The 25314-nt window shown below is 38.8% G+C and overlaps 2 protein-coding genes across 2 annotated transcripts; one reads left to right on the top strand and one right to left on the bottom strand.

Annotated features, from left to right (window-relative positions):
- Nucleotides 1–233: 233 nt before the first annotated feature.
- rpl27a (ribosomal protein L27a) lies at nt 234–4446 on the bottom strand. Its single transcript, XM_079450613.1, has 5 exons — nt 4356–4446; nt 3983–4046; nt 3820–3895; nt 1273–1447; nt 234–400 (listed from the first exon to the last, which is right to left on the bottom strand). The coding sequence occupies exons 1-5, from the start codon at nt 4356–4358 to the stop codon at nt 272–274; spliced, it is 447 nt and encodes a 148-aa protein (XP_079306739.1). The 5' UTR covers nt 4359–4446; the 3' UTR covers nt 234–271.
- A 2817-nt stretch (nt 4447–7263) lies between these two features.
- ric3b (RIC3 acetylcholine receptor chaperone b) lies at nt 7264–16281 on the top strand. Its single transcript, XM_079449507.1, has 6 exons — nt 7264–7519; nt 9324–9547; nt 9623–9707; nt 10569–10662; nt 12154–12287; nt 14051–16281. The coding sequence occupies exons 1-6, from the start codon at nt 7402–7404 to the stop codon at nt 14275–14277; spliced, it is 882 nt and encodes a 293-aa protein (XP_079305633.1). The 5' UTR covers nt 7264–7401; the 3' UTR covers nt 14278–16281.
- The last annotated feature ends 9033 nt before the right edge of the window (nt 16282–25314 follow it).

The following is a 25314-nucleotide window of genomic DNA, read 5'->3' on the forward strand; positions in this document are numbered from 1 at the left end:
TAAAATATGCTGCTACGGTTTGGGTAGTACACAATAGGTTTCTAGCGCTACACACTCAAACCCTTATAATGCTGTTGATTGTTATTCATTTTTAGTAAACGTTAACATGGTATGGTATAAAAGTCCATCTAAACGTACAGTTAATATGTCAGGTCTCCAGAGATGAACCAAAGTCAAAGCTAAAATGAGCACAGAAATCAAGTGTTGTGTGTAGAAAAAAGCAAACAAAGAACAAAGGTGACCTGTTGTGGTTTTATTTAGCAAAAGTATTTTATGCAGTCAGCACACAAGCTCCTCCAACACCCTTGATCTTCTCCTCGGCCCGTCTACTGAAGAACTTGGCCTTCACGATGACCGGCTGCTTGGGCAGTTTGCCTTTACCTAGAACTTTAAAGTAGCCCTGAAAAAAACCCAGAAAAGAACATTCATCTCATGTCGGCAGTGTTACATGTAAGATTCTGTGTGAATAAACAGCACTTTTAATTGAACTTCATTCAGAGAATCCAAACATCAGCCCGACACAAGACGGCTGACTGCATTACTAACTGATACATTTATTCATTTGGCAGACGCTTTTATCAAAAAAAAAAAAAAAAACTCAACAAAACTTGAGTTGAATTTATCTGGCACACATTCGGTAACTAACAATATAACAAGTTCATGAAGGACGTCTATTACATTACCACTAAATCACATGAAGCAGGAATGCTGACTGTGTGAAGGAGAAGACTCTGTCTCTCTGAAGTATCGTCTCGGTCTTATTAACATGGATCACACATGATCTTTTCTGATCAAGTGTTTGTTCAGTGACCAACATTAAAATGAAACATCCCCTTCATTAATGCTACATGTTAACCAGCAGTCACTTCCACTCAACTGCTAAAATCCTGATTTATAACATTATACATCATCTGACATGCGTTAGACCGGTCATGTTGACAGTATTACTCCATTCGGTCTCTGAGTGCACATTTACAGATGAAGTATAATCAGGTTCTCTAAACATCATGACAGATTGATGGAAGAAATTAAGCAAATGCATGACGTCTAACAGGTAGTGTGAATAACATGGTACTGGTGAACTGCTCTTCAACTGGCAGGTCTCTGACAGAGTAAATCCCACCAGACAAGTTAAAGCCACTCGTTAATCTACAGTCGAATCAAAGCATCATCAAGAACGTCCAGAGAAACATCTAGAATTCACTCAGGAAAAACATGTCTGCCTCTATAAAACCAGTATCAAGACATTCATGAGATGGGGGTGATACTCACAGCTCGGACGACATCGATGACCGGTGCCGGTCCGTCAGGCTTCTTACTGTAATTCTCTCGTGTCTGCTCAGTCACCAACGTCCACAGTTTATCCAGATTAATGGTGGGACAGAACGTGGTGTTTCTCTTCAAATGATAGTGTCTCATACCCACTTTCCCAAAATAACCGGGATGACTGAAAGAAACCAAGAACAAGAAATCTCAAAACATCAGACATCACGAACAGAGTGTGTGGACACATCACTCAACTGCTAAACTAGAAGGATAGTTCATCCTTAAGTTATTCCATACTTTAATACATTTTTTTTCTGTTGAACACAAAGATAGATATCTGGACAAAAGTTAGCATATGTGATGGTACAATGATCGTATATTGGTTCTGTTAAATGCTAAAGATGACATGTCGAAGACTTTAGGAAACGGACCGCTCTGGAGCACCTTTGACTACCCCAGAGTATCTCATTATCTAACATTTTACTAAATATCTCCATGTTCAACCAAACAAAGACATTACAGGTTTGGAACAACTTGAGTAATTCACCACAGTATTGTCACCTAATATAACAGTGACTACATTAGTACACGCTCTCAGATGTCAAAGCAATAAGAAAACAAACATTAACAATTTCCTGAAAAATTCCCCAACAGAAAGCATGTGTTGAAATCCTGGGACCCGTTTCAGAAAGCAGGGTAAGTGCAAACTCAGTGCAAGTTAACCCCAGAAAACGGGATACTCTGGGTTTTCAGTTTCAGAACGTGAGGTATATCAAACCCGTGACCGCGGGCGGGGTAAGTCAAGCCTGTTTCAGAAATCGAGGTATCTTATACTTAGAGTAACCATAGTAACCTACTCTGTGAACCTAACCTGGTCTTTTCTTTGCTTATGGAAGCTTTCTTTATAACACCGGGGATGCAGAACACTTTAGCAAGGCAACTGTATGCAGAGCAGTAAGAAAAGTTTGCATCGCTCTCAAACACTTTTTATACATTTTTGTTAAGTTTCCTGTGAGAGCCATCAAAGAGGAGGTTCATAGGATTGCGTCTTTCTGAATTAGGCTGATCAAATAAATGTGGTCTTGCTGCCACCTCTGGAAGTAGCTAATAATTTAAATACCCTTTAGGATTTCCCAATGTGATTGGGTGCATAGCTGTCTTAAAAACAGGATTTAGAAAAACCAGCCATGATTTTCTTGGGGAAGCAGGTGCAAGCATGGCCAGTTTTCTATCTTCTATAGCCACAGTGCTCGGTTCTCATGTCCTCATAACTTTCAAGGCCAGTTTATTAAATATATCAAACATTTCCCAGTCAGGCATTCTACTAGCAAGAGCATTTAAACTCATCGGACTGAATGATGTTTTTAGATTTCATTTTCAGCTGCTGCCATGTTCTTTTTATTGCAGAAGGATTGCAACTACATGACAAAAATTGTAGGTTTATATATATATAGTAGGTATGATGACATGGCAACCACTCGCGGCGAACATTCTGTCTTAACAATGTGTTCCAAACTGCGTAGTACTGAAATGTGCGCATCTTAATATCTACTTCTGGCCGCCTGGTGAGATTTTTTCCTGAATACGATGGTAAATACATCGAGTGCAAACCCCTGCAGCGTTGGAAACTTCAGCATTTCATTTCTAAGGTGATTTCAGAACTCCGCAACTTTCGGAAGATTTGGATGGCTTTCAACCGATCGGCGGGCTTTGGACACTCCTGAAACAAAGCTTTTATCTTGGTATTGACGAAATTTCATTGGAATCCATAGAGGAGAAAGTACTTTACTAAATCGCGGAAATTGGGTAGTCACATTTGTGGCGGGTAGATTAGCGATTGTAAAAAAAAACATCCTCTGTATTTAATAATTAGCATTTTCGATCACATGACTTCTATTGTAATTAATGTTAACTATTTTAATATATTCCCCGTTATTATAAATATCATAACTTTCGCAATCCTCAACTGATTTTCACAATTCATGTGTCGTCGTAAAGGGAATTTTCAGCTCTGTCTAGAAATATGATCCATTTTGAGTTTAGGGGTGTTTGAAAATGTTATCATACCTATATATAGAGAGAGATACACATTTTCACTGTATCAACAATTTATATAAAAATAGATAATTATGCAATTAAACTACTTTTGCTGCTGCGGACTGGCGAGAAATAAACAGAGCGCTTTTTGTCACCTGCCGTTGCCATGGTGAATCGTGTTATCTTCACTCAATTGATGATTAGAGTTAACTTACTCAGTGGATTGAACTCATTGAAACCAGAAAACTCAGAGTAGCGATTATTTGAGTAATTCAACTCAGAACTCAGAGTTGCTTGAACCTCCTTATTGAAACGGGTCCCAGGTGTCATGAATAATCGTGTTTGTATACGTGAGGGACAAATAAACAGATTGTGACGTTAACGAATCAAGAAGCTTCCACTCGCTCGCGCACACGATCAGTTTCGCGGGTAATATGCGTGTTTATGTAAAGCTGTTGCACGCGCTAGAGAATAAAACCACATCATCACGAATACACAGGGTTTCCGTATACTTACTATTTATCGAAGTTAATCCGGTGATGATGCATTCCACCGGCATTACCGCGACCTCCAGGATGCTTCCTGTGTTTACCTGATCAATGCAATAAACAAGAATAAACGGAAAGAAATCAACAACAACAACGGCGAGCGTCATTACAATCCATGCGCGTTCGCTTACCGATACGGCCGTGTCCGTGGCTGACGTGACCGCGCAGCTTCCTGGTCTTGGATTTCTTGGTCGGCTGTGTAAAGATGTTAAGAGTTATTGATCGATCTGCACTCGCGGTTCTTTCGTTCACATGTTAGAACACATTTCATTAAACGCACAACACACGTGCAGCCGACATCACTCTACACTGACACACTGACGCTCCATCGCAACAAATCTCCGTTTCAATGTAAAACACCAGCACAATACAAACTGATAATGACACGCGAGTACTGCGTGTATTCGATCAAGGCGTTATAACGCCATTCTGCTGCGGTGTAATAGAGGATTGAACAGGATTCATGTTGTAACGGCGGCCAGAGAACTCATCGTGAACACCTACCATCACGGCGGAGAACGCAAAGAGGAAGTGACGGGTGAAATCTCGCGAGAAAATGCGCTTCGCGTGCACTCCAAACGGAAGTGACTATCGGAAGTATCGCGAGAGAGAGCCGGACTTTATGGAAGTGCGCTGCCCGATGACAGGAGGATTAAAGTACAACGTGGCGCGCGTAGACGTATTTTCTCCGATTGAAGAAACAAGTATTACAAACATATTTTGGAAGTTCTAAACCAGATTGGCCTTATATCATTGACTCAAAAACAATATCTGCCATTGATATTTATTTGGAAAAACTAAACTAAAAACATCAAAAGAAAGACAATTATTAGAAGTTATGCTGGAGGAGAATTCAGTGCTATTGACCTCACAACGCTCCAAATACTTATTTTCCACCATAATTTGCAAATAAATTCTTTAAAAATCAGACAATGTGATTTTTCTGGATTTTTTCTCTCATTCTGTCTCTGATAGTTGAAGTGTACCTGATGATAATTACAGGCCTCTCTCATATTTTTAATTGGGAGAACTTGCACAATTGGTGGCTGACTAAATACTTTTTTGGCCCACTGTATAAATATATATATATATTAGAAACATATAGTTAATTATTATGTGATGCAATAAACTGTTTAATAGCGTTATTAAGTAACACAAGCAACCAAAATGTACATGAAATTAAATGAACCATAAAGCTTTCTAGGCTACTTAATCGTGTTGGTTTTTTCTTGCATTATGTTCATATAATAATAGTTATAAAACGAATCATATCCCTCGGATACAGCAGGTCAAGCTGAATTCATTCTATGTACTTAGATCCGTCCTCTTTATTTAATCATATTTATTATTTTGGAATTGTGAATATTCATATTCAATATTTATAAGTTCTTCAATTTTAAACTATCATCTTTTTTCATTTATCTTATTGCAAATTGTGCAAAGAACTTTAGCCTATACAAAGCATTTCACTTCATGTTGTACTGTGTATAACTTTGTAGGTGACAAATAAACTTAAAACTTTATTTTTTATTTTGAGTTTATTCTATGTATGCTCTGCTTTTTTATACATTTTGCATCTCTGTGGTTGAATATTTGTAATGAATATTCATTCATTATTTATAGTATTTGATCAGTGATATGATGACAACGCATTCAGACGTCCATCGTTGTTTTGTTATGCTGATGTTTGTGTGTGTTTGTTATTGTTACATTTATAATAGCAATAAAGAATCTAATGATATATAGAGGACAAAAGGCTTCAAGAATCTATTCAATCATTTTGCTTTTTAATTTCTTATATCTTTAAGAGACTTAAAATAAACCATTAATTCAGTTATTTTTTGTGTAAACATTTCCAAATATAAGCAATAAGCAATAGGTTCCCTCTAAACTTTTTTATATTATATAAAACACCATGTAGCGTGTTTTACCCTTTTTTATGTTTTTTCCTTCGTTTTTTTCCCCCTGTAAAGCTGCTTTGGAACAATGCAAATTGTGAAAATAAAATTGAATTGAATTGAATTACTTTCATACAATGAGAATATATATTTTACTAGCAAGTCTTTGAATATCAGAAATATCACTCCAAAAACAAAAAAATTAAATACACATTCATAATAAAAGGATGAGATCCCGCACACTAGCAATACTTGCACAAATATTTATTAATAAGCACAACGTTTCGGTCCACTGATCTTCTTCATATTCCTAAATATAAATGTTTTACGGATTCTGCCTCCAATAGACACAAGTCATTTCCATTTATACATTTCCATATACATGCTGCCCCTCGGAAACATTATTAAAAAACATGGAATTAGCTTCCATTGCTATGCAGATGATACTCAGCTATATATATAATCAAGACCAGATGATTCCTCCCAGCTATCCAAATTGGCAGAGTGCATTGAAGATATACAACATTGGATGACCTGTAATTTCCTTCTTTTAAATTCTAATAAAACAGAAATATTACTTATCGGACCAAAGACTCGCAAACCGAATATTTCTGATTATAAACTGCAAGTTGAAGGGTGTACTGTTACTCCAACAAATACAGTAAAAGATCTAGACGTTATATTAGACAGCAACCTGTCATTTCGAAATCACATCTCAAATGTCACAAAAACAGCCTTTTTCCACCTAAGAAATGTTGCCAAGTTACGAAATATTCTATGTGTTGCTGACTCGGAGAAACTTATTCATGCATTTATGACCTCAAGACTTGACTTCACATCTTTTCAGCCAAGCATTCACTTAATGCAAAATAAACCACCGGGAGACTGCTGACAGTAGATATTATTTACTATAACAAGGTAAACTATTCATGTTCTGTGTTTGACCTTTTTGTGTTTTTCTTATTTTCCCCTGTAAAGCTGCTTTGAACCAATGCAAATTGGGAAAAGCGCTATATAAATAAAGTTGAATTGAATTGAATTTCGAGATTACTTATATAATCTACTGGATAAATCAGTTGAATAACCTTATAACTGACCTCTTTGTAAACTCAAATCCTCCTTCCATTCAGATTATACATCGGATTTCAATATGTTTAGCATTTTTTCATATTCACTTCTGCAGAATGTTTTTATAAAAAAGTTATAATTTCACTCCAAACAACTTCAACAAAAAATGCCTCAACAATATATAATTATAATTATCATGCACGATTTGTTCAAAAGAACAGAATTTGGTGGGGGAAAGTTATGTTTATATCTGGGCATCCAGGATAAACAAACCTATTCATGAAAACATGACGTTTTATTTTTATCTCTAAAACACAGGTCCGGAATAATGGTCCATATATTGCATTTTCATAAAAAAGACATTTTTAAAAACATTTTAGTTGAAAAGTTTAGATATCGCCCTCTATATGCCCCTCCCATTTCAGACCACTCTCTGCTGATTGGACGTTCTGCTTCTGGAGCTCACCGGAGGTGACGATGCTGCGGTTATAGATGCGGGATGCAGGTGCAGCTTGAGACAGATCCAGATAGAGAGCGTCACTCTTTCATTCATGTTATGTACATAGGCTTTACATTCGCATGAAATGAGCGCGTCGACATTTCAGAAGATGACAATAGTGTCGTGCGTGGTGCTGTGCGTCGCGCTTCTGCTGCCGAAGATGCTTTTATCGCGAGGAAAGAGAGACGCGCCGCAGACTGAAGGTACAGATATACATCATCTCTTATCACGCGCACACATTAATACACACAAACGCAATGACGTCTACACAAAGTTTGCTAACGGCTTCTTAACATTTTAAGGTTTAAGAATAAATGATACTTTTCATTAAATATCAGTGCTTTTATTTCGTAATAATAATTAAAGTGCATTACTACAATGACCTGGGTGGTTTCCCTTAACTTTTCCTAGACTAAAATAAAACTGCACATCAGGGGCTCATGTCAGGTGTTAAAGCTACTTCGACCTAGTCCTGGTTTAAAATAAAGTTCGTTTTATCTTGATTTCCACATATTCATTGTAAGCACTCAACAAGATGTTTCACATGTCAAACCACACAGGATTATGTGTGAAAGGGAAGTAATGTTTGACAGAAATGAACCCGTGATAAGAATAAAACAAGACCGGAGAGTCATATTGAGGAAAATGAGCGGTTGTAATGTTTAGGGATTTGCAGTAAGTGTTTCTCTTTTTAGGCCTGCAAGGCAACCAGCTAATAGTGCATTACAGTAATCTAGTCTTGATGTCATAAAGGCATGAATAAGCTTCTCTGCGTCTGATGGTGACAGCATATGACGTAGTTTAGATGGAAAAATGCAATTTTACAGGTGTTGGCGACCTGGTTCTCAAATGACAGAGTACTATCGAATATAAAGCCAAGATTCTTAGCTGAAGATGAGGGTTTTATAGAACATCCATCAATAGTTAAGCAGTATTCTTGGGAGTTAAAGTATTCAATGGTAAAGTCAAGATCTTCAACATTATTACTCATGCTAGAGATTTGACACCATTCAAGCAGATTATCAAGAAATGCACCTTTGGTAGTTGAAGTTATTGTTCGACAATATAAATTGGCAGAACACCAGCTGAAGTCCTAAATGTTGGGCAAGCACAATGTTCTCTCACCATTCTAACGCACATACACACAGTATTACTTTGCTGTAATTTATTTTGCAGCGTCTTCTGTGTTTACACAACATGTCCATGGTTTTGTGGGCTGTGCGTCAGTACTCATGGTCCGTGTGTACTGTAGTTAAATGGATTAAACAAAGATGCCCCGATGATTTGTTTGTATTCCAGTTACTCGAGGAATCGTTTCAGCTCTAATGCAAATTACCGCATTATCATCACCCATAAACATTTTGTGTGCGTAGTCTTTAAGAATATGACATGCAAAAATGATTTGAATATATTACATACATTTTCTTTTGACATTCACAATCATAATGACCATATCAAGAGCAAGATAATAGACACGTCTTTTTGTTTAAATACTGCAGTGCCTGTTCTTTTATTTTGAGTACATGTGATCTATTACAGCTCATCTGACTCAACTCGAAGACGTCAGCTTCAGACTTAAACTTGATTGTGTCTTGTTGTTAATTACCTTTAATGAATACCCTTTATGCTTTTCAAAAGCATAATCTTACAACATTATGTAATATTGATGTGAGTACATTTATGGTGCATTTGCATTAAACCTTGTCATGCTCCTGCAGTTTAAAGATGGCTTTTGTCAATGTTAATAACATTTTACTGTCTATAGTTTCTTATTGGTCTTACTGGTTGAAATAGGTATTTGAAATGAACAAAATTCTCATTTTTGGGTGAGCTGTTCCTTTAAGCTAATCGTGAAAAATTCACAGAGACGGCTGCTAATCCTCATCCTTATTCTCAGGATCTCTGACACAGACTGACTTTGAACAAACACAGCTAACTATAAATCAATATAAACACACATTCTGGCTTATTGTAAAAATCTGTAAATATTGTTTGTGTGTCATGAAGGACCTGCAGGGCATTTTCCTCCTAAGCAGCACAGAGCGTCGGTGTCAGATGAACAGCATCGATCAGGCCAGCAGTTCTCCAGAGCTCATAATCCTGAAGCTATCGCTCGGGCTAAAGGTGTCGGCACAGGTGTGGGCACTGGAGGAAAGTCAAATCTTGCTGGACAGATCATCCCCATATATGGCTTTGCGATATTACTGTACATCCTTTACATTCTGTTTAAGGTGAGACATCACGCATCTTTCATATCGGTGATCGTATGTTTGTTTACTGGAAGTGTTTGTTTGTGTTTGTTAAAGATCACATCCAAAGGGAAAACAACTAAACCTCCAGAAAACAGCAGAGTTTCTGCTGTCAGATCACAAAACATGAAGAGGAAAATTAGTGAGTATCGGCCTGTCGATTTCATTATTCAACTTGTTTTGTCTGCGAATTAGAAATCTGAATTTTCTAATGCCCTCTCTCTCTCTCTCTCTCTCTGTCTCTCTCTGTCTCTCTCTGTCTCTCTCTCTCTCTCTGTCTCTCTCTGTCTCTCTCTGTCTCTCTCTGTCTCTCTCTCTGTCTCTCTCTCTGTCTCTCTCTCTGTCTGTCTCTCTCTGTCTCTCTCTCTCTCTCTCTCTCTGTCTCTGTCTCTCTCTGTCTCTCTCTCTGTCTCTCTCTCTGTCTGTCTCTCTCTGTCTCTCTCTGTCTCTCTCTCTCTCTGTCTCTGTGTCTGTCTCTGTCTCTGTCTCTCTCTGTCTCTCTGTCTGTGTGTCTCTCTCTCTGTCTCTGTCTCTGTCTCTGTCTCTGTCTCTGTCTCTGTCTCTCTCTCTCTCTCTCTCTCTCTCTCTCTCTCTGTCTCTCTCTCTGTCTCTCTCTCTGTCTCTCTCTCTGTCTCTCTCTCTGTCTCTCTCTCTGTCTCTCTCTCTGTCTCTCTCTCTGTCTCTCTCTGTCTCTCTGTCTGTGTCTCTGTGTCTCTGTCTCTCTCTCTCTGTCTCTGTGTCTCTGTCTCTCTCTCTCTGTCTCTGTGTCTCTCTCTCTGTCTCTCTGTCTGTCTCTCTGTCTGTCTCTCTGTGTCTCTGTGTCTCTGTCTCTCTCTCTCTCTCTGTCTCTCTCTCTGTCTCTCTCTCTGTCTCTCTCTCTGTCTCTCTCTCTGTCTCTCTCTCTCTCTCTGTCTGTCTCTCTCTCTCTGTGTCTCTGTCTCTCTGTCTCTCTCTCTCTCTCTCTGTCTCTCTGTCTGTCTCTCTGTCTGTCTCTCTCTCTCAGCTGATTTTGAGTTGTCTCAGCTCCAGGACCGATTGAACGAGACAAAAGATGTAATTGAGGGCATCATTTCAGCAGCGAGTGTCTGCCCGCACAGGTCTGGATATGTTTTTCTTGGGTTTATACAGTTGATTTATTTGTCTGAAGTCACAACAATGGACAAAACACACCCCGTTTAATCTTTTAAACTGAATCTAAACCTTAAACCAGATCTAAGATCAACCACCCCAGACAAGATCTTGATGCAGAAATGCTTGCAAGACCTCAAGATCGAAAAAGAACCCCTCAAATGCCTCTTAAGAACAGAAGATGTTACAGAATTGTTTAGATCTTGGCACACCTTAAACAACATTCATTCCAGGGCTTTACATTAAAGTTTTTTTAGTAACAAATGAAAATAAAAAATCAGATGGTGAGTAGGTACTGTGTACTTGTAACAATTTTATCACTTAAAACTAGTCATTTCAAACCACGGTTTTGAGAGTAGGTTTGGTGTACTATGACAGATACGGTGATCATCACAAATCTGCAATTTGTGTTTTTTGCGATCAAAACAGCCGAATTTGCAGCAGTAATTTTCAATTATTTGCAAATACTTAACAATAAATTATACAAAATGTTTAAGAATGTAAACTATTAGCAGGTTCCTGTCACTTTAAGATCTGCCTCAATGTGCCGATCCAGTAATATACTTCCCTAACAGTTTTCCCCTCATAATGTTTGTTAACTTGATATAGGCACGTGTAGAAGGGGGCCAGGGGGGGATTGAGTCCTTTTCGTGAACAGGAGGGGAACCCCAGGGAAGGTGTTGGAAGCCGGTCGAATGCGATAGCGGCCAGACGAAACCGACCTGTGATCAAAAATACGTTTTGATCACCAGCCTGCCCATCTTAAGGGCTTTGCACTTAATACACAACTGTTAACCAATTGTGTTTACATAAATACTCGCTTAGATGGATATTTCGACTTAATTATGTGTGTATTTGACCATTCAAGCAATAAGCCTAAAATGACTAAGTCGGACTGAATGCGCAAATGTTTGCTCCCGCTGATGGTAGTTAAAAGCAACTGCTATTGTGAATTTGAGATGACAAAGACTACAAACCAGTTTTGCTCCACTAAGTTACCCTGTCACATCAGGATATTGCTTCACCCGGTCCGATCGCCCGTATGTGAGACTGAAGGTAAGAAAGGTTCACACGCATTCACTCACGTGTGCGACAGGAAACATTTGTACAGTATCTTAGTGAAAATAAGGCATTGATTAATTGATTCATCAAATTACACAGAATTTGATCATTTTACTTTATTTTATGTGGCATTCAGAAATTACAAATTATGCAGGATCGTGAACAAATGTGACATTTTTGTTGATTTTGCAATTTATGCCAAGATCACGGAATCGCAAAAACTGGAGGGACTGTCAGGCGAGATGTCAAAGCACACCCCCACGTTAAGAAAATATCTCTACAGGATACGTGCAGAGATGCAATAGACACTCAAAAGGATTGCAGCTTTAAAGATCTGATTATATGATGTGAGGGTTTCCATCATGTTTTAAGTGTGATGTGTATTTTCTGTGATGCAGTGTTGAAGGAGGACCTGATGAGCAGAGGCTACTGTACCAGCTTAAGGAGATCACACGGGTCATGCAGGAGGGTCAACTCGTGGAGCAAATACCAGCAAACAGCCAACAGCAGTCCTGCGGCCGCGAGTGGGACGGTACACATCTCTATACATTCCTACATGCACACTGTTTACCAGTGAGGAAAACTCGACAAGTCATTCACATTCTTCCTTTACTACCTTTACTAACACATTTTTCTATTTATTCCCAGTCCATCATGTTCTGTAGTAAATGTCGCAACAATTTATCTCTAAACACATATCAGTCAGCATTATTATATACACGCGCGATGCATCTGGAGGACAATTTTTTATAAGAGTATATATATATATATATATATAATACCAATAAAATGTAGCCAAGTCTTACTTCATCTGCTAAATGGAGCAGATATAATAATTTATGATTAATGCGTTAATTTTGTTGATAAAACTATGAGGATGTTTCAGGTTTTCACTGACGAAAAACGAGACGATAACAAAATAAAAATCGAGACGATAACTAAATAAAAATGTCTTCTTAAACTGAGAAGAAAATGTTCTCGGCCGACCTGGCAGACATCTGCTTGAGTGCATGTGCTACTTATCTAAAGTGTCTTATTTTCCTTCACAATCGCCGGTACAACGCTGCAAACTCAAAGCGCGACTGCGGGGCGAGTCACTCTGAAACTCACAGACATTTGATTGGCCTACATTGAAGAGATGTAAGACAGTTTATGTCATATGTATTTGTGAAAGATATTTGTCATTCAGTCTCAAGCATAGAGTGCAGCTCTGTTCTTCAAAAGAGACATGCCATGAGCCAATAGTGTGAGCCCTGTCATAGTGTTTCATTGGTTGAATGTACTTCATGAATACGGCCATTTATTGAACGAATCATTTAAGTCAAATGAGATTGAATGACATGGTACATGTCGTTCATGGTCTAAGATTCTCTGTGTTGCAACAATGCATATTAAAATCAGTAAAATCTTTGTTTGGAACATTTAATTACACCATATAAAAATTCCCATATCTACGGTTTATTTTTATGCTGCAGCCGCTTCTTTGCGAAAGTCAGTCATTCACTATAGTAATGCCTACTCAATGACATCACATACCCATGTCGTAAAAGACGAAAACCTGTTCTCGTCTGGAGGATTGTGAATGTGTCAGATTTTGCTATTTTGACTTTGCAAAGTGACATCATAACAGATGAAAGAAATGGTGGAGACTTGACACTTGGACCTCTGACTCTGTGTTCACACCAAGCGCGACTTGCGCGAATAAAACGCGCTATTCGCGAGTAGTTGGATGCTTGAACATTTGGATTTTACTCGCTTCATTCGCGTGTGAAATTCGCTTCATTCGCGCATGAAATTCGCGTCATGGGAGGGGCTTCTGCCAGGCGGCTCCCGTCTAATTGCGAAATGGCGGACATGGATTTAGTTGAGAGGGTAGCTGCGCATTATGTGCTATGGAAGGCTGAAGATAGACATATAGACTCGTTCGGCACCGTGTCTGGGTCCTTCGGAGGTGCAGTCCTTCATTGTTGTTTCAGATTTCTGCCTCCGCTCGCTATGTCATAAGCACGTCACTACTAGAGCAGGCTCCTGATTGGTTAACGTGCCGCGAATTTTCACCACAGTTCAGATTTTTCACCTCGCGCGAATAACACTCAAAGAATCGCGTCATTCGCGCTGCCTCATTTGCGCAAATCGCGCCGTAAGCGTGTCTATCGCGTCTTTGCATTGACTTAACATGTAAATCACTCGCGCTTAACGCTTCATTCGCGCTTGGTGTGAACACACAGTGAGACTCGTGAGCATGTCTGCTGTTTACTAATAAAGAGTTCTATAACAAGCTTTTGGTTTTGACAGATTTTGCAGAAGAGGTGAATCAGCATTTCTGTTGCCTTCATTCACCTGACGTGAGCTCAGACACACAGACACCACCAGAGGTGAGCTCTGACACATTACATGACACGTGTGTGGACAATAGAGCCGAAGAACAGAACATGGATGACATGTCCATGTCCGTCTGTGACTCCACAAGACCATCTCAGACTCCCACCATCAGACAGAGGATCAGAAAACCCATCCAATAAATGACTGAACGGTGAAGCTTTTGAGTAGCACGCACCTTTCACAGCTCATTGTCATGTTTAACACAATATAAAGCCTACAGCACACCAGCTGGGTCAACTCTGTTCTATAAGCGTAGGGATCTGTGTAATGTTTGAAACGTGAGCTCAGGGCCTCTGAATCTCCAGAGAAGGATCGTTGACATGTTTAAAGTTTGTATTAATAAACCGAATTAGCCTGTGTTCACATTCCCATGTAATCAGATACGAGCTCCAATTATTTTGCCTTTTGCATGAATGATCTGATGTATCGTAAAACACATGTCATTGCTCCTGTGTCTATGACATAAAGAAGCCTGTAAGGTCTTTAACATGTTTGAGCAGCTGTATCTGTGTAACTCAGTCATTCAGCGCCATATTACATTTATTAATTTTGTACAAAATGCAGATTCAACAGTTTTTTTAGAACTCGTTTATTTTAAGTCCAAACTGTGGTGGATTAATAAAGATGGAGCCTAATTCCCAAACTCCTCCGACGGATTCAGTGTGTGCGAGTGAGCGAGCAGCATCTCGGTAAGTGGTTATAATTGGTTATTGCCATTTATACCATGGTCTGTTTGATTACTGGATCTTGATTGGCTGGAAGGTGTCCAGTAAAACGGGTAGTTCCAGTCAGTTTGATCAACATTTGTAATTGATCTGACCATAACTTCACACAGTAAACATCAATGGCAGCTTTAATTTGGCAAATGAGCGTGGTATAAGAGGGATAATCCACAGCTAGCCGTGTTGGGTGGTTCTTGGCCTCCATGTCGTGCTTTAAAATCCTTTAATACACGGCTCACTGGGAGGAAATAACTAGCTATTCGTGGAATTGAATCCCATCGACTCACACAGGACAACAGTGTAAAAATGACAGCGTTGGCTGTGACATTCAATTTTTGACATTTTTAAACAAGCGCTTTGTGTTAATCTTAACAGTGCTTAGACAATGGAATATACTCCATGGTTGCAGACATTGAAAAGTAAATACAAAGTTTTTCCCGCTTTCGTCACATGCAGTAATCATTTGGCAAGGGAAATAAATCATTTATTTAAAAAACAAGTCTCAAAAATAACATTGAACAAGAACGAATCTAGAGAGCAACACTGAGAACGGATTTGGATTGGCATCATGCTTACAGACCCCTCAGCGCTCTTCTCTTTCTGATTAAAGTCTGATACACACGTGACAAACACATGCATGTAAATACAGATATCCATCTGGGGCCTGTACCATGAATGTTGCTAATGTGCAAGTTAATCCAGGGGTCTTCAACTGGTGGTCTGCGGCACCTAGGAGGTCCTCGGTGGAACTGCAAGGGGTCTGCTAATTACGGTTTACTCGCAGGCAACTTTTTGTTAAAAATGTTCTCTTTAAGCTGCGCATGTGCGCGGACTCATTGAAGCTCCCGCATATTGCAATTTTAACCTGTGTGCAGACAAAAACATACATTCAGGCAGCAGAAACCATAGAAGAAACTTTACATCTGCATCATCGTCTCCCTTGCCATAAATTCAGAGTACACATGAAAGGAGTTGCTTGCAAATTAGGAATGCTCGAAAAATAATCGGCTATATTGGTATCGGACGATAAATGTTCATTTTTAATGTTATCAGTATCGGCCGGTAGAAAAACTTAGGCAGATATATTATAGCCGATAAATCATGAATGATTTCCTCTAGTTAAACTTCTTCAGGTTCACGCTGCTTACAGTTCTAATCCAGCACAGTTCTGTCTTTCTGTCGTGATCTTTCACTTACTGATATTAGCTAAACATTGTTGATGTAGAGACAGTATGTAGATATTTATGATTGTGTTAATTATAGGAACAAAAGCATATTGTTTGAGTCAGACTGCTGTCTGAATGCTTTCTGTCTTGAGATCTGTTGGACTCGTGACTTTAAAGAACATTTTTCTGGGTTGCTCTGGAAGAACATCTATCATTTGTTTGTTGAATAAAAATATATCAATAAAAGTTTGAAGGTTAAAGAATGGAACATGATTTTCAGGGATAAAAGAGAACTAATGGCTACCTTGTTTTCTGCAGTGAATATTTTAATCAAGGTTTCCTGTAGCTCAGTGGTAAGAGCATTGCATTAACAACGCAAGGTTGTGTGTTGGATCCCAGGGGATTGCAGATACCTGTGTATAAATGTATAGGATAATGCAATGTAAGTCACTTTGGATAAAGGCGTCTGCCAAATGCCTAAATGTAAATGTCATATAAAAGAAGTTGTCCACTTTTGCCTTTTGTTTCAGTCTTAGGAAATGTTATATTAATATCTTGATACTGTACATCGGCCAATATATCGGTAATCGGCTTCCAATGTTAAAGAATCATCGGTTAGTGTTATCTGCCAAAATGTACATATCGATGCATCCCGAGTGCAAATAAAAGCATTCTCATATATTTCTCACATACTAACTTGACAGGCGAAAGAAACCACACCACTCCCTCATTGTAAACTCTGACAAAACTATCATACGTGTTCAAAATCAATTAAATGCGCACCGTGTGGCCTACTGATGGGGCACTTCAAAGTTGCCCCAAAAGTAACGTGGACCTGTCTATGTCGCTGTCTGATATTATGCTCTGCATTAAAACGTGTGAACAGAGCCACGTTGTGTAACAGCCACGACAATGCTGATCCACGAGAAAGACAACGGAGCTCAGATCTAAAAGTTCTCCAACACACAGAGAAGCAGAAGAAAAAATGAATAACACTTAATAGAAGGGCCTGCTTTTACAACATTTACATTTATTCATTTGGCAGACGTTTTTATCCAAAGCGACTTACAAGTAGTTTTATACAGTGGCACATTTCTGCAGAGCAATCAGGGGTAAGGTGTCTTGCTCAAGGGCACTTCAGTCATGACCTGCTGGCACTGAGATTAGAACCGGCAACCTTCTGATCACAAGCCCAACTCTCTAACCATTAAGCCACAGCTCTAAGGGGTCCTTGCCCCAAAAAACGCTGTAGACCCCTGAATTAAACGACTATATAGTACACACATTTACTATATACTCTAGTAAGGTCAATATTACAGTAATGTAATGTGATGTACACTCACCTAAAGGATTATTAGGAACACCATACTAATACTGTGTTTGACCCCCTTTCGCCTTCAGAACTGCCTTAATTCTACGTGGCATTGATTCAACAAGATGCTGTTTAGAAATGTATCTCTATTGGGTTGAGATCTGGGGCCACATTTATAAAACTTTGCGTAGGATTTGCGTCAGAAGTGGCGTACGGATGAAACATAGGATGTGCGACGCACAGAAATATTCAGATTTATAAAACCGTGCGCACGCACATCCTACGCAGTTTTCCCTTAATAAAAAAAAGTAGCGCAGCTTTTGCGGCTTCATATCACGCCCATAGTTGCCCATAAATAGTCTGTGAATCGCCCACAAGTTAATATTCATCGATTGCGAAATCATGGCAAACACAGAGAGGACATAAAAAAACGTAACTTCACTCAATGTGAAGTAGAAGTTATCGTTGGCGAGGTGGAAAAGAGGAGAGAAATGTTGTTAGGAGGGCACAGTGTGGGCATTACTAATGCCAAAAAGGCACTTGAGTGGCAAAAGGTTGCAGACGCCGTTAATGCTGTAGCCTCACAACCTCGGACCGTGGCCGTAAAAAAAAAGAAATGGTCGGACATCAAAGTCGAGGCAAAAAAGCGTCTAGCGCTCCATCGCCAGAGTGTGTCTGCCACGGGTGGGGGAAAGGGGACACCGGAGCTGAAGACATTTTTACTATGAAAACAACTTTCCTCAGTGGACAATTAATACATCTATCTATCTATTTATCTATCTGTCTGTCTAATGGCATCTATATCTGCTCCGCCAAACATACACATTGACGGGATCAGTTTTGTACATTATTTCGTTTACCATATTATTTATGAGGATGAATTGCATAACATGCCAAGATTCTTGAAGAACATATTTCACTTTTCTTTCTGCAAATATATGAGTTAATTTGCAATTTTGTTGTAATTTTCGTTTGATTAAGTTTGTTTTACACTGCAGATCGATCAAACGGGTGTTCGTGTAGACTGTTAATTGTAAGACTTGCTTTGTGAAGTCTTCATGTTATTTATGAGAGGCAGTGTTGCCATTTCTTTTACACAACGGTCTACAGTTTCACACACTTTCACGTGTTTCTTCCATCTGCCGACGGTGTCGACATTTCTCATTGGCCTAAAGTGTGCCAAGAAAACATCCCCCAGACCATTACACCACCACCACCAGCCTGCACAGTGATAACAAGGCATGATGGATCCATGTTCTCATTCTGTTTACGCCAAATTCTGACTCTACCATCTGAATGTCTCAACAGAAATCGAGACTCATCAGACCAGGCAACATTTTTCAAGTCTTCAACTGTCCAATTTTGGTGAGCGTGTGCAAATTGTGCCCTCTTTTTCCTATTTGTAGTGGAGATGAGTTGTACCCGGTGGGGTCTTCTGCTGTTGTAGCCCATCCGCCTCAAGGTTGTGCGTGTTGTGGCTTCACAAATGCTTTGCTGCATAACTCGGTTGTAACGAGTGGATATTTCAGTCAAAGTTGCTCTTCTATCAGCTTGAGGCCCATTCTATCAGTAGGCCCATTCTCCTCTGACCTCTAGCATCAACAAGGCATTTTTGCCCACAGGACTGCTGCATACTGTATGTTTTTCCCTTTTCACACCATTCTTTGTAAACCCTAGAAATGGTTGTGTGTGAAAATCCCTGTAACTGAGCAGATTGTGAAATACTCAGACCGGCCCGTCTGGCACCAACAACAATGCCACGCTCAAAATTGCTTAAATCACCTTTCTTTCCCATTCTGACATTCAGTTTGGAGTTCAGGAGATTGTCTTGACCAGGACCACACCCCTAAATGCATTGAAGCAACTGCCATGTGATTGGTTGATTAGATAATTGCATTAATGAGAAATTGAACAGGTGTTCCTAATAATCTTTTAGGTGAGTGTACATGTATAATGTGTGTGTGTGCCACCACAGTGGATGAAAATATCTTGCCTTATAGAAGTCATCATTTACTTGACCTTTATTAATGAGGATGAAGATGAACTGTCAGTGAGCTCTGACAGAGTTACACAGGTCAGGATAGCTAAACCTCTGGCATACATAGACCTGTTGGTGGGAGACAGGGGTCCTGTCAAACTGTTCTGTCATAGAACAAAGAAGAGAAGATTGAAATGGAGCTTCAAAATGAAGCTTGAAATGGAGTTTTGGTCACATATTTAATTCATTTAAAGATCTTTGGACTGTTCCCCATTTACTTTACCGTCCTCAAAGCATTCACACAACACAGATGTATTAGGGAATGTTGAAGGCATTCAAGTATTAAAGACTTCTTATACATTTTAAAATGTAGGCCTACTGTATGATACATTATTAAGGGTGAATTCTTTAAGTGTAACTAGTTGTGTTAAAAGATATGTGATGTCTCCTGTCAATGTATTGTTTTGTCTGTATCTTACTGCAGCGGTTTCTTAGTCAAGTCAAGTCAAGTCAGCTTTATTTATATAGCGCTTTTTACAATTTTCATTGTTACAAAGCAGCTGTACAAGAAAACATTGATTATAAGTAAAACATAAAAGGTTATGGAAGTCAAAACACATGTGAAATATCAGACACACAATAAATTCCTATATGCAGTGTTCATTAAATAAGACTATCAAATTCTAAATTGCAATATATCCAAAACTCTGCTGCTAGAATACTAACCCACACCAAGCGTTCTGCACATATTACCCCAAATTCTGCATGATCTTCACTGGCTCCCGGTGGCTTACCGTATTAAATTTAAAATTCTCCTTCTCACTTTTAAATCTCTGCATGGCTTGGCTCCTCATCTCTTCAACCTTCTCCTCCCCAACACCCCGACTCGCACTTTACGATCCTCTGACTCTTGCCTTCTCGTTGTCCCTCGGCATCGCCTTGCTTCAATGGGGGGCCGATCATTTAGTGTTGATGTCATAAAGGCATGTATAAGCTTCTCTGCATCTGATGGTGACAGCATATGACGTAGTTTAAATGTATTTTTAAGATGGAAAAACGCAATTTTACAGGTGTTGGTGACCTGGTTCTCAAATGACAGAGTACTATCGAATATAAAGCCAAGATTCTTAGCTGAAGATGAGGGTTTTATGGAAGATCCATCAATAGTTAAACAGTATTCTTGGTTGTTACGTAGGGCGGTTTTCAGTCCAATAAGTAACACTTCAGTTTTGTCCGAGTTCAGTAATAAGAAATTATTACTCATCCACTATTTTATATCGACTATGCATTCCACTATTCGATGGAACTGCTGTGTTTCATGAGGCTTCGAGGAAATATAGAGTTGCGTATCATCAGCATAACAGTGAAAGCTTACTCCGTGTCGCTTTATTATATCTCCTAGAGGTAGCATGTATAATGCGAAGAGCATAGGCCCTAAGACTGAGCCCTGTGGTACACCGTACTGGACTTGCGATTTGCGTGATACCTCATTGTTTATTTCTACATATTGAAAACGGTCGCATAAATAAGATCTAAGACATTTCAAAGCTATTTCCTTAATACCGTCATCATTTTCAAGTCTATGTAGGAGCGTGCTGTGGTCAATGGTGTCGAATGCAGCACTAAGATCTAGCAGCACCAATAAGGAGATACAACCTCGGTCAGACGCCATAAGCAGATCATTTGTAACTCTAATCAGAGCAGTCTCTGTACTGTGATGTGCTCTAAATCCAGACTGGAAATCTTCATTAATCTCATTCCTTTGGAGGAAGGAACATATTTGAGTTGAGACTACTTTTTCCAGAACTTTAGATAAGAAAGGTAGATTCGAAATAGGTCTGTAGTTAACTAGTTCTTCAGGGTCCAAATGGTTTTTTTTGACAAGGGGCCTTATAACAGCCACCTTATATGCTTTAGGCACATGTCCTAATGTCAGAGATGAGTTAATAATGCTAAGTGGAGGATCTATAATTTCTGGGAGCATCTTTTTCAGTAGATTTGTAGGTATAGGGTCTAACATGCATGAAGTTGATTTAGATGATCTAATGATTTTAGAGAGTTCATCGTGATCTATAGTAGAAAATAAACGTAATTAACGTTAGTGGACAAAGAAGATAAATGTCCCAACACAGTGAAACTGAAAGTGTTCCTAGATGTTCTGCACCACAGACAAGAATGTACAAAATGTAATGCAAATAAATTCATATTGTATGTAGTAAAATAAAATAATGGAATATAAATAAATTAAATGTAATTTTGAGTCTAAGGTAAAGCCAGCAAATGTTATCTGTAAAATCAGATCTTATCTATGTAGTAACCATTATTTGATTTTATATTTTTAATATATATTTACATCTTTTTACATTAGTATTTTGATTAAACATTGTTAAAGATAAGAAGCTATTGTAACGCACTGTGAGTTAGTCAGTTATATGTACATTTTCTGGCCGCCGATTGGTTCAGTGTCAGTTTGTGAGATCTGTAATCTAGACCAGAAACTGCTAGCCGTGCGGCGTAAATTACCATGGCGATGAACACAGATTAAAGACGAGTTACTTTCATGGCACCTAAAACCAGGGTTGGTGCAAACTAATCCTAAACTCACCTGGCTAGCCATCTAAATAAACCAGCTTCATGGTACAGGGCAGGCCCCTGGTCAGTCCATCAAAGTGCGAGATCTCTTATCTTTTTACGTCTCTGACAGGTCTGTGTATGATCGTCGTGTTTATATTGTTTAACGTGTTTCTGAAAAAGTCCAGTTCCTACGACAAATGACATATTAATCCTTGTAATCAAATGTACTTTTTTAGTTATAGTCAGGCGTCAGCACGTCATGCTGAAGAAATGGTTCCGGTCAGTCTTTCAAAAAGGCCTGTTTGTATGCCAAATATTTCACGGGCATCTACGGCGCGTCGCACACTCTCTCAGATCACGACTTTGATCATTCACAATGCACTTGGCAAAAATCATGCTGTGCGAACTCGGCATTAGACAATGTTGTGTGCCATTTATCAAACTTAAAGAGAAGATCTCTGAGATAAGAGGCGTGATACGGTACAACAAAATCTTCCTAAAAGATGTTTAAACACGCAGACCAAGAGCCATCTTGGCAAAGCATCTCACTGGTGTGGTGTCAAAAAATGACCCCTGACCCCCAGTATTACTCCCTCCATTCCACAATTTAACCATTTAAGCGACAGGTATGTGCTTGATACTATTATTAGACTTCATATATACTGTAAAAAGCTCAAAGTCTAATCCTGATGCAAAGGGCACAAATTTAAATTTATTTTAACTTACAACATGACCTCACCATCCAATTGGGCAATATAACCATCACTCCTTCCAAAACAGCCAGGAACCTCTGAGAAATCTTCGATGACCAGCTGTCCTTCAATGATCACTTTGCACAGACAACACTTTGTGTTATGTGATTTTGCATTTTACTACACTGACTACATTCAAGATCAAATGAAACATCCGAGGTGACCTAACCCTGATCTGGACAATACTTTTCTTCAAACGCACCTGTTGTGTACCATTAGTATATCTAAATTCAATTGTGAATTTTTTAACAACCTTATTAAAATATCAGGAACACTTCAAATGAGGCACAGACTACTTTCAGATATATTTATTACACTCAGAAGCAGTTGTAAACCGAAGGTGTATATTTTTATATATGAACTTTTTTGATAAGTTCTCTATTTAAGTGGTTAATTGCGATGAGATGTTGTTTCTTCCCACAACATAAACTGTTTTATACCCATCAGTGTTCACTGCAGCCCATAGGCTTGCAATGGCTCCTTAAATTGGACCCACCTTTGCATTTTCACATTTACATTTAGGCATTTGGCAGATGCTTTTATCCAAAGTGACTTACATTGCATTATCCTATACATTTATACACAGTTATCTGCAATCCTCTGGGATCCAACACACAACCTTGCGTTGTTAATGCAATGCTCTTACCACTGAGCTACAGGAAAGCTATGCCTTTGCTATGTTGGCAGGTGGGAGCAATAGTAAACCAAAACAATCACTAGTACACAACCTACAAAGATGGCGGCACTGCCCCAGCATGCAACACGCTGTAACGCGATTGACAAGTTCTATAGACAAATCGCTTTATTGTTCCTTGATCTTCTCTGCAAGTCGCTTTGGATAAAAGTATTATTTTACATTTAGTACATTATTCAATTTGTGTATCTAACTAACTAGTGTTAGAGCAACATGAACACCTAAAACTGTTCCCTTCATTTCATTTCATTGTTGTCTGTCATGTCATATGTCACATTTTATTTTTTTGTGCTATTTGCTGTTGCAATTTGATGATATGTTGACTATTAGCCTATACATCCAACACTTCATATTTTTTGGTGGCTGTTAATTTGTCACAACTGGTAACAGATAGTCAGGCACACACTTTCAGTTCACTCATACATAGGGTGGCCAAGATATGTCGTAGATCAAATTGTCTGGTAATGAATAGAGTAGGCTATTTCAGAATCACTGTATCATGATACCATCGATATGATAGATAAAATTGTATTGTATTTGCGAGTACACCAGATGCAGTTATTCTTGCCTCACTAAATGCCGCAAAGTGTCCTCCTTTTTGGTGTTATGGAAATGGCCACCCTACATACACACAGCCCACAACAAACAAGTCATGAATCAATCTATCCTCGCCTTTACAAGCGTTTCTAGTTAACCAACGTTTACCATGATACGTGATTTTAAATAAATGATGGTCTGATGATGTCTGAGTTATATCAGTTGTGTCGTGTTTGCATGTGTGGCTGTTTGTGTCAACCACATCTTAGGCCCCATATATTTGAAGTGCATTTGATGTATACTTCTTTTATTTTAGGATTATTTCGTTCTGGTTGAGACACTGTAACGTCCAGTTGAATCAATTCAAAAGTATTTGTGTAACGATTTGTCATGAAATTATTTTCAATTAGCTGTATTCTAGGCTAACGCTACCAACACAATGAACTATTGTGTATTTCTGTAGTTTAAGGTTTAAACCATTGAACGCTTTACAAGTTATCAAGATTTTGAAACATATGAGAACTTGTGGGAATTAAGATCAATATAGAAATGGATGATTCATTTTGTTTTAATCAAATGTATTTTCCTGCGTGACATGATTCAAGTTTAATAGATATGTTTTAATCATATAACCATTTGTGTGCCATATAACCATTGAGATGATGCTGAGAGATGTTGCGCAAGATATTGTTTTGCAGAGAACGGAATGGGGTCAGCAAGACCTGATAGGTTGCTAAGGGAGAATGCCGCCCGGAGACAGAGGAGGAGTCAGAACACGTCAATTGTTGTATAAATATGTGTAAAAAAGGAGGGATCTAAGTTGTTGGCTCGTTGTGGAGAGGCAACCCAGCGCTGTGAAACCTTTTACATCTGATGATAAACTTCACTTATTTTTGTGAAAATTGTCTCTTCGAGTCTTCAAATTTTTGAACATGCAGGACTGAATGTAAGGTCCAACTAACCTTGCGCAAAAGCATTAGTGCCAGACCGAAAAGCTTTGATGATCAAATATTCTTCAGGTTATAAACACGTGAATATTGAAATGATTCTAAGGAAGAATGTTACGACATTATATTTTAAGGTGTGAGGTGAAAACGGTTATGGTTTAAGGAATTGAAAACGGGGTCATGACGTACTGCCGCTATCATTGCGCTGAGGTCATTTTTCAGCAAGTAATAAAGATGTGTTTGGTAAGAAAACACAAAGGGTGAACATTGCTGTATGCCTTTGAGATCATGCCTTGTACATGCAAAAGTTTGCGTAGCTTTTTTCATATTTGTGAATGTAGCTTGAAACGGATAGCTTGAAGTTCTTCTTTTTATGTTTGGATAATTTGACCGTTATCCTATTCAGCTTGAAGCGTCCGAGTGAAAAACACCTTTGTTTGCAATGGTTGCTGTGTGCACCGGATGTAACCGAGCTGACGACAGATCTTAGGGGAT

The sequence above is a fragment of the Barbatula barbatula genome, assembly GCF_947034865.1.
Source record: "Barbatula barbatula genome assembly, chromosome: 25".
Classification (NCBI taxonomy): domain Eukaryota; kingdom Metazoa; phylum Chordata; class Actinopteri; order Cypriniformes; family Nemacheilidae; genus Barbatula; species Barbatula barbatula.